Source organism: Vanellus vanellus (assembly GCF_965231255.1).
Source record: "Vanellus vanellus genome assembly, chromosome: 13".
Taxonomy (NCBI): Eukaryota; Metazoa; Chordata; class Aves; order Charadriiformes; family Charadriidae; genus Vanellus; species Vanellus vanellus.
Window position 1 is genome coordinate 11,737,859 of NC_138918.1, and position 12,354 is coordinate 11,750,212.

The 12,354-nt window shown below is 43.2% G+C and overlaps 1 protein-coding gene across 1 annotated transcript in view; it reads right to left on the reverse strand.

Annotated features, from left to right (window-relative positions):
- SGCD (sarcoglycan delta) overlaps nucleotides 1–12,354 on the reverse strand; it is a 349,935-nt gene that overhangs the window by 73,221 nt on the left and 264,360 nt on the right. Inside the window, exon 4 of the mRNA XM_082489858.1 lies at nucleotides 2,369–2,470. Coding sequence (XP_082345984.1) covers nucleotides 2,369–2,470 — 102 coding nt within the window. The remainder of the gene's footprint in view (nucleotides 1–2,368; nucleotides 2,471–12,354) is intronic.

The following is a 12,354-nucleotide window of genomic DNA, read 5'->3' on the forward strand; positions in this document are numbered from 1 at the left end:
TTATCACAATTCACGCTTTGGAGATATTTTGGCAGGGATCGCCCAGCTCTGCCCGCAGGAGGGCAGCGTGAGGAGCAGCACTGCAGAGACACGTGAGTGGGAAAACCCACTCCACGGAGGTCATGGGACTGCAGGCACGGACACAAAAAGCCATTCTCCCCCTGCCATTTCCATGCAGCACCAACGCCCCTTCATCTACTACACAGAATGATGGTGAAATTGAATTTGTTGGTTTTGATTTTTTTTTAAAAATGAAAGTCTTCTATAAATAACCACCATCTGAAAGTCTTTTGAGCTTTATATAAAACCATTATCTATTACTGTACACAACTCTTAGGTTGTTTAATTAAACCTATGAAAAATATTATATGTCAGCTTATTTCTGGGATGCTCTTTACTGGTTTTTGTCATATTGTTTCTGTTACGCTTTGCATATTTATGCACTTCTGAAAACCCAGAGAAGATTACTCTGGAATTAGTATGAATGTTCATCTGTACTCCTGAGTGCTGAGTTTGGCACTTTATTGTAGCAATATTCATCAAGTCCAGGAACTGCTAGTACGCTTCCCTCCAAGAGAATACTGGGTCATACTACTGTTCTTTAAAAAAATACAGCATTGATTATTTCATACTATTTTTAAATATTCCGTAACTATCATCCTTTGATTGACTGCAACCCTTTCATTTGCTTACAAGAGGTCAAATTCACGCACAAGAAAGCAGAAGTTCATGGAAATCAGTAGGACTGCCCCTGTTGCCCCCGGCCCAACAGTAATTCCAGCGTTAGCGTGAGCGACCTGAAAGCCAGCACAGGCTATTCCAGTTTAACTCCACTAAGAAGTCAGAGAAACTATACGCATGGTTTATGGAACTGTATAGTTAATACGGTTTCCAGGACTCATCTACTGAAGCCAGGGGGGTTGCTCCATCTCACCAGGTAGATCAGACCTTCTGCCTTGCAGCTAGATCCTTTCCTGGCTAACCACAAAAATAATCCTGGAGGAAGGATAAAGCAAGGAACACACACACAGAGGCCTTATTTCTTGTTCCCCGCATTCACTAAACTGTCAATGGTGTGGCAACTAGTTTCATAACCTCAAGAAGGAGACACCTTTTGTCCCCCCTTGCTGTATTAAAATGCAGATCAATATGATAATATGAAAACAGTAAACTCCCCAGTAGCAAGAAGTGGTTCTCGGTTCTCTTAGTAATCAAATATTATTGCCAGCAATCTAACTACAGAAAAACAAATGTAAGTAGCAATTTGTCATTCTATTTATCAAACCGAGTGCTGCACCTTTCCCACACATTTTGTGTTACAAAGTGTTTGACATGTAAGGCTCTACGGTTCTGTTTTAATTCAGGGATGAAAACATTTATAGATACAAACGTTTTCTTATTAACTTTTCTTCCTAAATGATTATGCTTTTTCAAATCAATTCTTAGCCATCTTACAGAGGTTACAACCTTCAATAATTAAATCGGATATTGGCTGTTGTGTTGATTAAGCTACAAGTTCCAATTTCTACCAGAGCGCTGAAATGCCGAGATAAAGGGATGTTAACTTTATTTAATTAGCTATCTGCCTTTGTTATCAAAACGGAAGGTTGGTATCTGACTCAAATTAACACTTTGGAGCAGGAAAGAAGACAGATGACATCTTCCGAGAAGGATCCTGGAAACTCTCTGTAATTGTTTCAGTTATTTTAAAGCTGCTCAGGACAAACAGGATTGCATTAGAAAGAGCAGAAGTCACCAACAGGCAATGAAGTGCTGCTATGAAAATGCTATTTCAATCACACTTGGGTTCTTTCTCATTTTCAGTTGTTAACATCTTTGCCACCTTTGTCAAGCAGTCTCTCCTAGCAGCACTGAATTTTAACTGCATGTAATTTTAAAACACAACATGAAATGGGACTGAGCACATAATACAGGTTTATTGTGCCGGCTAACAACAGAGCAGGCCCTTGTGCAAAGGCATCACCTCTCTGCAGAAAAGGAGTAACTAGTTAAATGCCAGCTGGATTTCACAACTGCCTGCCATCCCTCTACCTCGGAAACATTAGCTCTCTCAGTTGAGGGTTCTTTATGATTTATCTCAAAAGGAGACAAAAAGACAATGTGAAATCCCAGAGGTCCTGGAAGCTTTTTAACTACAAACTAAACCCGTGTGTATCGACCTTGCAACATCCCAGAGGATACAGTGTGTGGATGAGGTACCCAAAGGACACCCACCGCCTCACTCGCCAAATTACGTTTGTATAGAGTGGCCAAAGTAATTTATCCAATAACCACACCACCCTGCCACTTCATGGTTTCTTACTGTCAGGGCTACAGAACCGTGCTTATTCCTTTCCTCACAACTTACTGGTCTTGACCGGATTTCTTTGGCGTAGAGAGGTTTCAAGAATTCTGAATCTCCTTCAAGCTTTAGGCCCTTTTCCGTGATTCTCAGGTTCCCCATTCCATCCTAAAACACAGACAAAAAGAAACCACCCTATTAGTTACAATTACTAAACTCACCAGGCTGCCAACAGCTGATTTTTTTTTTTTTTTCCCACAGAGGACAATATGTAAAGCACTGGGAGGCACTAGAGAATGCAATTACTTGTGTTATCCTTTCAGCTCTGTTTCTGTGAAAAGAAATTTCTACTCAGAACAATCTGCAATGCCCCCCAGTAAACCACACAGATGAAACATGTTCTTTTAAGGTAGTCATCTCTACTCCAAGAGACGCAGGGATGCTCCGTGTTAACAGGAAACTATTCACTGTAATATTCACCGGCTGCCTGTATGTTAATATACCTTCTCATTCATAGCAAATCCATATAAAGACTACGTGATTAATTCTACTGAACTCCATATAGAGAATACGTTATTATTCCACTGAACCGACAAAATAAGGTTTGGCTATGTAGGAAGGCTGCAATAAAATGGGGTAGCGAACTCGATCCCTGCTATTTGGGGAAATCTCTGCAAAACACGGACTCTTTGGTAGGGTTTCTTTAGGGCTATCGGCCCTTACAGCAAAAAGATGTGGAAACCTGTTGATTAGTTTCAAGTCTCACAGTCTTTCCCGCGCTTTTGATGTTTTTAAGATGCTGCACAGCTTTATTGGAATATACATTTATGCAAATATTTGCTCTGGGATAAGCAATGATACAACAGGAATATCTTTCCAACAGAACGCTCTCCTGTCTTGGGCTAACTCCTGACTTTTCTCTCCCACCATGGTCAGCTCAGGATCGAAGCCCTCACTCTGCTCCTTGCACAGCCCAAGCACGTCCCGGCAATCTGATCCTCTGCATCCAAATGCTTGGGTCTCCTGACTCATTCTCCTGCCCTTCCAACCACCACTGCGAAGCCCATTGGCCAGGTGCTAAGTGACTGATGTAATATGCATTTCTGTCCCCTCCTCATTCGGATTTCATCGTTGCAGCACTCAGTCCTCCACCTCCCCCCAGCCCTCCCAGGCTCCCCAGTCCCCACCGCTTCCTGCGCTTCAATGGCAAAAATCTTCTCGACAAACGGGGTGCAGTGTTGGCTGCAGGCCTCCAGCAGCTGACTGCAAATAGTCTTTTTTCTTTAGAAATTGTTTAGTTATGTGTGCCCGAGATGTAATGAAACATCTGACAAACCATAATGGCAAACAAAATATTTGTCAAAATTTTATATGACTTTTTCTTACGGTTTTTATGCAGTAAGACAGGTATACGGATACATTGGTACAGCGCAAAATTGGACCAAACTACATTTCACCTTTAACTTGTGAAAGTCGTAACTTTTACTAAGATGAGGGATTCGGGTTCATTTAGGCTATAATTGCTTAGAAAGGGTTGTGTCTGTGTAAGAAACGTGGTGTGGGTAGGCAATTGCACAGGTACACGTATAATCAAAACCAGATCAAATGCAAAGTATTATTTCTAAGATTCAGGGTGATTGTCAAAGTCTGCAAGGATTGAGGTAAGTTGGGGTTTTTTTCTGAGAAAAAGATGGTCTGAAGAATACCTTTTAGCATAAATTTGACTGACATCACTAGGATTTGAGACTCAGAAAAGCTATGTCTCCACATGTATAAATTAAGATCGGGAAATGACGAAGAGTTGGGCAGTCAAGAACTGCCACGACAATCCTCAAACATACCCCTTAAGGAATCTTTTCACCTGTTTGTTTTTTTTTTTTTTTTCCCATTTCTCCAGGCTAGAGAAGCAGGAATATGATGCTATATGATGACTCAAGGCCTCTGAGATAAGACAGGATACAACAATCACAAAACCTACCAATAGCGGGAGTGCAGCGTGGGAAGGACATTGCAATGAGGGACACACACACGGGCACTTCCAGGCAACAGGATTCACGTTACAGTGAGAGAGACGTTGAAACCAAAGGTCATGCAGGCCATGAGATGGCAGGAGTAGCCATTTGGAGGAATTACTGATCTGTAAATACGGACATGCCGTACTGATTCCATGGCACCTCATCATGGAATTTAGAGACTCGCTGAGAGGGACCGGGCTGCCTCCTTCTCAAGTGCTGCTAGGCACGACATTAAACGCTGAAGTCCAAATCAAAGCGCCATCTCAGCGCCTAACTCACAGCTGCTTCAGGGGTTTTAGGGAAAAGGGGAATGCACTTGGGTAGAAGCCCTACGAAGATCAAGAGAAGATTGGGAAAATCCAGGAAAACCGCATGTATGTGGATATACACCTTGCATGTTTTCTAATCCAGCTGCAAAAAAAACCCCCACATCTGTCTGCTTCCTCTTCCTCCCATCGCGTGTGCGCCTCCAGCACTGCAAGAAGAACCACTATCACTAAAGGTGAGTGGCCAACCCAAACAGATTTGCATGAACTATTGCCAAAAGGCATGAATTTGGAGAGATAAAAATCAAAGACGTAGCACGGCGCAGCAGCGAAGCGACACTGGTCACTTGCCAGCGGTTCTCCCGTTGCACGAAGCATCGTTCCCAGGGTGTACCCTGCCAAGTGAAGATCGCCCTTGCCAGAGCGTGGTGTCTCATGAACAAAGGCAGGCTCAAGAGTGCTGGGCGATAAAACGACCGCCGGCATCTCATTTTGAAACGAAAGCTGTAAGCAAACTTTAAATAGAGACATATGCCGACAATGGTATTGATTGTTGAAGGGAGGGGAATGAGAGATGGGTCATAAAGTGCCATTTGCTACATTCCTCGGCCTGAGCGTAAAATATTGGCGTATGAATTCTGGGTTGGTGGTGGCACAGACGGGGTTCATTTATCTCAAGCAAAAGGATGAAGGAAAATGACTGAAATATGATTATGCTCCAAAGAGCCCAGACTAAATTTTGATAGTGGTATGCTTTGCGATTTGAGTGAGCAGGAATTATTACAGTATCTGCAGACCCTCACACGTTTTGTGCTGCTAAAAAAACTCTGCACATTTTTTCCCCAAAATAGATATTTCAGTACGGTTACAAGCCCTGAGGGCTTTCACACTGCAGCGTCTTTTCTGGTTTCGTTAAGAAAAGCCGCAGGTCATGCGAGCTGGTATATGCCACGTGTAGCTGCAAGAATGACCACCTCTGTGGATACGCAGTCCTGACCACTTCCAGGGCTCGCTCCTGAGCTGATGTGGGGCAACACTACCACTAACACGGACCAACAGATAAAGGGACTTGTCAAATCACTCCTGCAGCAGTGGCAAACTGGCAATTTTGATGGCTCAAAACTATACTCTATCCTGAGTAGTGATACAGATGCAGCATCCCACTCTGCTCCTCTCTTGCGCGTTTCTCTTCCTTTCTCTCCTTACTTTCTGTCTCCCAAGTGCCTCACACAGGATTTTTATAACTGAAAAACACACATACAGGACGTTTAGCTCACAGCTAGCAGGTCCTATACACCCCAAAAGAGGTATCAGGCCTATGGGACAATACACTACAACCAAAATATCGGGAACACGTTTAATTTGTATCATATAAGCAGGCGTACCCTCTTACAGAACCACTGGGTTAGAGAAAAAGATGCACTTCCCTGTGTTATTCCTCTCAACCTTTGATCCTTCTCAGCCACCGATCCCCACTCACCTTTATCTCCTCCTGTGGCTGCCAAAACTAATAAAAGCTGCACCCACCAGACATTCTCTCTTGACCTCCCTGGTGTTTGGAATTGGGATGCACTGCTCAGCACTGACTCTTACCCCGATTAACTCTCTGCTGCTCACATTTCTCATGATTAAAGATGACAGCTTTTAGCAGTGGCAGTCTGGGTCAGCAGGTGAAAAGACAAGCAAAGGCTGTAATCTGAGTTTAAAGTTAACAAGTATCCTGGCCTCTTATAGTACAATCATTATTAAATCATATTCATTTATTATTTCCCATTAGGAAGAAAAAAAAAAAAAGCAGTTTGCAAAATTATATAGAGATCCCAAAATACAGGTACATTAGAGAGAAATCACTGTATGAAAGACTACCTTCTCATGCTGTTTTGGATAAAGCATCTTCATCCTCCCTAAATTATACGGTTTAATAACAAATAAATGTCATACTCTGCTACAGAGTATATATATATGGCAGGGGGGTTGGAACTCGATGATCTTCAAGGTCCCTTCCAACCTAAACCATTCTATGATTCTGTGATTCTATATGAAAGTTCCTATGAAATTTCATGGTCTGTGACCTATAAAATGTAGCAGAAAGCCGCCCAGAGCGACAGAGACCACGAGGTTTTATTAAACATTGTGTCTGTGATTGGTATATATCCCTATGTGCCACTCTATTGCTTGGGAATAAGGAAAAAAAAAAAAAGCAGTATTGATTATTTGATATACTGACATCCGACAGTCTTTGTTTCTCCCCTTTTTATTAGTGACTCCTCAGCAGAGGGTGAATGACCCCGTTGCGCAGGTGCAAGCCAGCGCTGTGGGAGCTTCCAGGAGGCAAGTTCCAAACAGGAGGCACAGAGTCGGGAACTTTCCATTACCACCTGCTTTGAATCATTTGGCTTTTTGATAGGGCGTGGTGAAAACTTTCACATCGATTTTACCATTTACGCCCCCACTCTTTTTATGCAATACCTTGTAATGGGGCAGGCATAAAAATTTATGGGCTGTTGCTGACTGCTCTGTGCTGAAAGGGGACAGCAATGGTAAAATCCGGAGTAAGATAACCGTCGCTTTGGTGATGCTGAATGAGAAAGGATTTTCTTTTTAGTAGCTTGAGAAGCAACTCAGTTTTACAACCAATTACAAATGACAGTGTTGGTGTTAGGGGAAGAGCCCAGCATTGCTGCCGTCTGCTTACCACGGCTCCTCTCTGCCTCTTGGTTAGCAATGTGGCTATACACGCGGGTAAAGAGCAGTTTTCATTTTGTTTTCCTTTTGAAAAGTTGTGGGTTACTTTCGTTTTGTTCAAAATTGTATGGCTCTTAGCAGGGAGGTTCAGAGTAAGAATAAGGTAACAGAGGTAACGGAGTCAGAAAAAACAGCCAACCTAACCAGAGACACGTAACTGCTGTGGTAAATACCTGGAAGTGGTATAACCCACACCAATCTGGACTGCTCACACACAGGAACACGGGTAATTGTCAGTGGCGTCTGCCATCCGCGGGCAGCTTTGTTAGATCGGGCTGGGCTCGCGCCACAGCTTAACCTAGTCAAGAACCACGGCGGTGATACCACGTGCTCACTGTGGCCCTTCGCGCCAGGATGCTCTTTTCTTTACAGACAGTAAATTCAGCCTCACGCTCCTCTGCGCTTCCTCTGTTCTCCCGGCATTTCTGAACACAGAAGCAAATTTGCTGTTTCTTGAGGTCTTTCTACAGATTTTAGGGACCCCGGTGACAGGAAGCACAGAGAGCTCCAGCTGTTTGCTGGCCGGCACCGGCACCAGTGGGTGTTTCCTCGTGCTTCTTCCTGCACTTCCATCCATTTTCAGTTTTCAGGAGAAAAACTGTTGGCAAGGTTTGCCTCTGCATGGCAGGTAAGCATTTACTTTTTTACTAGGAATAAACTGAAGTTATGTTTGGCAATGTCCTGTGGGAGAGAATTATCTTTGGAGACTGCTCATGTCAGATGGCTGAAACACCTGATTATCGTTGCTTGTATTATTGATTGCTGTGCTCTGCATCGCTTCCAGATATGTGCAAGTTATTACACAGCTCAATACATCCAAAGTTAGGGAAAGAAAAATAGCAAATGTGAGCGACCTGTTTTTTTCTTCCCCTACTGGGAAGATTTCTGTGCTGTTCTTCTGCCTCTGACTTGACAATAAATGTTTCCAGATTCCACAGATTTAAGGAAGGTTGGTACAGATACACATCGTTGCCAGTTCTTCACAGCCTCAAACACCTACTTGCTCTAATAGGATCTGTCTTCCCTCCTTCTCCTCATTTTCTTCAGTTAATTTGTCATCTCAATAAAGACCCCGGTATCCAGCTGTGAACCAGCAGCAATATTTTCCTATGGAAGCCAGGAGAGCTTGAACACCTACCAGCAGCACCAGTCCTATAAAGTTAAAGCTGCTTACACAGCACAGTCCAGAGCAACATACACACCCAGGTAAGGAGACAACGTCTGACAGCTTCTTCCTCTGACATAAGACCTCTGTCTGAGACCTCATCTATGGACTCAGGTTTGTGTGAACAGTAGAGAAAAACCAGCGAATATAGTGTTAAACAGCATATATGGTCATATCCCTGTATGCACGGATACACGCTTAGGCTTTGAATTGCACTATGAGGTCTCATGTCCACAACTGGTATTCGCCTCCCTCTTCTTCTGCCTGCTTATTGACCTCGGATGTCCCTGTCAGATGTCTTACTGGTACTGTTTTCATTTAAAGGTGATGGGCACTGCGTAGCTGTGCTGAGACATCGGTGGGCGAAGGAAGGTGACCCCAAGCGCCTTCCATCACTGCAAGACAGCATATATGCCCTCTCCAGGGAAGGAGGGAGACACAGATGAGGCACAGCTAAAATCTTTGCAGCTAATTGGTGCACTAAAACAACATTATAAATTGCAAGACTAGCAAACTAACTCGCTGCTCCCTCCAGAAGGCTCCTTCCCGACGGTCGTGTCAGTCTGGGAGAAGACAACTCTATATAATCTCTGGCGCTGCAGTAATCAGTCACAGGGAGACATGGAGTTGAATGAGCAAAGACCAGCTGTGGGAGTCACCCACTGGAAAATGACCTCTAGAAGATGCTGTTAAAGCTGCATGAGCTGCGTAGGCACTTTTACTTCCTTCCACAGGTGTGAAGTCATTTGTGATAGCTACAGAAAAGTCAGGTGGCTGCTAACTTATGAAGGAATTATGTGCAAGTGGAGGAAACTACCTGCAGACCATTATGGTTAATGTAAAATTCAGCCCAAACCAAGCCCATGCCAAACTCAGAGTCCTTCTTTTCCAGTGGGAACTCCTGTTTTTGTGAGTTCCTCTGCATGACTGCAGAAAAAGAGACAGAAGATGAGAAGAGGGGATACAACAAGGAGAGCACAAGAACCGAGAGGACATCTCACGGTTACAACAATGAGCTGTGATGCAGAAAATCTTGACTTCATCCCCGTCAGACTCAAAGGGCACAATAACATTAGGGATGGCTTCCATGTGCACGTTCCCATAGTGCCTTTCCCCTCTACCTGTTCCTTCCACACTGACCGAGTGCTCACCACAGCCAATGCCATTTATTATGAAGATTACTCGAAGAGACCCATGAAGCTGTCACTGAAGGCAAAAGAAACTTATGCATTGGCTTTAGTGGAAGGTAAGGAGAAGTCTTAAGAAGCAGGAAGAACAGGATCAAATGTGCTTTTCCAATTACTGTTTCAAATAAGTTACAACTGACCAAAGCAACTAAATCCCATCCCTTGAAACAACTCCAGACTAGTGTTGGAATAATTTCTAAACACATTGTTCAGCCAGAGCTTTAAGAAAGCTCAGCTCTGGATTTACTGCATATTGCTGGAACTACTTTGGGCAGGAGGTATTTCTTTTCAAAGCAAACTGCTAGTGAGTTTACTCAAAGTACGATCATGTGTGGCGCAACAAAACCAGGATTTCAATGAAATAAGCCACCCCATTTGAGAGTACATTCTTGCAGGGAAAAAGATCAGCAGACCTTTTGGGGAAATGATTATGAATCCCAACATTGTTACTACAACACAACCATCGTATGCAGAATTCCTCTCTAGGGGAATAATTTCCCTTTCCATTGGTACAGCAGGGAAGAGATCAAAATTTGCCTTTCACGCCTCCCAACTCCCTGTTATGGAGCGCTTTGGCACTGAAGCATTATAAAATGAGCCATGTTCTCTTGAGCGTTTTTCCACTTTTTTGTTCCAACACAAATGGTAAGGGTTCACATCTTATCATCAACATACATTCCAAATGTGTTCCTTGAATTCTCCATCTTATTTAGCCCAGCTCATTACCATAATTATGCTAACTAGAAGGGAAAAGTCCCATCTTGCAGAAATTTGTGCGCACTCAGAAGTGGAAAAAAAGATTCTTATACTCATAGGAAAAAGTACTTTCATAATGCAGCAATTTAATAATAAAGTCAGCACATAAATTTACTGTACAGTTCAAGGGGTTTCAGAAACACATTTTCTAAATTATTGTCCTGAACTATGATAGTCTGTCAATCACAGAGTGAAGGAAAGAATAATTAATTTTGCTTTTTAAACTACAGAGATCTTGGACACAACATCCTCTGTAGCATCGCTCCTCCAAGTCACACCAGGGCTGAACCGAACTCGCTCGCCTTTATTCTGTTGGAAGACGTTTCTGGGGAGAAGGAGGATTATTTTTTTCCTTTCTCTATCTTAGTGGATCCCCCCCTTTTTTGTTCTATACTTTACACTCTGAAGTAAGATTTTTCTGACTAATCCAGTATTCAGCAATTCCCCCTGACCAGCAACGAAGGTGGCAGATTAAGGCCTGACAGTGTGAAAAGGAAAGTACCAGGTCTCACGCAGCGTTTCTGAAGGTGAGCTCTTGAAAATGGGGCCAATTATTGGGTCATTTTTGTCTGATGTGAACGTGCCAAAACAACTCAGGGGCACTAATTAGAGCATAATACCAGGTCTGCTTAAAGAAATAAGGTTCGCGCAAAACGGCTCAGGTTTCAAACCCCTGTTGAAGATCAACGCCAACACTCAAGATACCAGAAACACAAGCACAGGCGGAGAGAGACCCAAGCAGGGCTGTGGCACTCTCGCAAGTCCCGTCCCTAAGGCACATCTGACAATCCCACCTCAGCAGACTGATTTACAGGCTATAGGGAAACTCAGAGGAGGTGCCTGTGGCACTGACCTTCTCAAAAACCACCGCACCTGCTTTATATACTCGCTGCTATGGCAACATCGGCCTCCGAAGGTAGGATAATCACAACGCGAACTCATATTTTCAGTTGCTTCATTTACTCTCCTCTACTATCATCCCCATTATTTCCAAAAGCCAGGAGAAAACAGGGCGGATGGGGAGGAATATTTTCAATGCACCTCAATTAATCACTTCTGTGCCCGGATTCAGCTAATATTAGGCACTTAACTGATGAGCCTGCGTTTGGATGATAATCACCCTGTGCCGCCTCTGCAGTCAGGGGAGAGAAAATGGCAACCCAGCACCCAGCACCCAAATCACTCTCTGGGAGCGCTTCTTCCCAGCTGCTGTGGAGGTCCTCCAAGGTGACTTTGGCATCTTTTCTGGATGCCTATAGATAACCAGGATAAACCTAGATCTCAGTAGTGTGCAACCCGATTCAAACAGAAAATAAATGGCTTGCCAGGCAAAACAATAAACAGGTATCATGAAATAAAATACACTTCAAAAATGTGATTCCAACTATACTGATGTAGAGTGGCTTCGGGGATTATTTTAATGATTTCTTTTTTTATTTTCTTTAATCGAGACTCCTACTTTCAACAAGAGATAGGAGATTGGGCACATTCAATTTATTTGCACAAGTAGGTAAAAAGAAATTTCCTTTAAAATCAAATTCTCTGTGTTAAGAGAGATCCATAGTCCCCTTGTTAAGAAGCTGCCCTTATGGCTAAGGAACCACCACAGAATTTTTATAGCTGTGTTTGTCACAAAAATATGTGATTTAGCTCTTCCACTATCAGAATATACTGAAAAATAATTTAAACTGTCTTCCAGACTTATCTACAGTGTGTATGTGACATTGTTGTTAGCAAGGGAGGCTCTGGGGACGGCAAAGAAATGAGAGAACTGAAAGCGCTGCTCCCAAAGAGGCTGAAATAAGTATATTGCTTCTATTGCTTTTTGAACAACTGCCAGCAAATAATTATTCATGGAGGAAAATATATGGGTATGTTTAGGGTCCCTCGCCACCGCAAATGGTGGGCAAAGAATGAG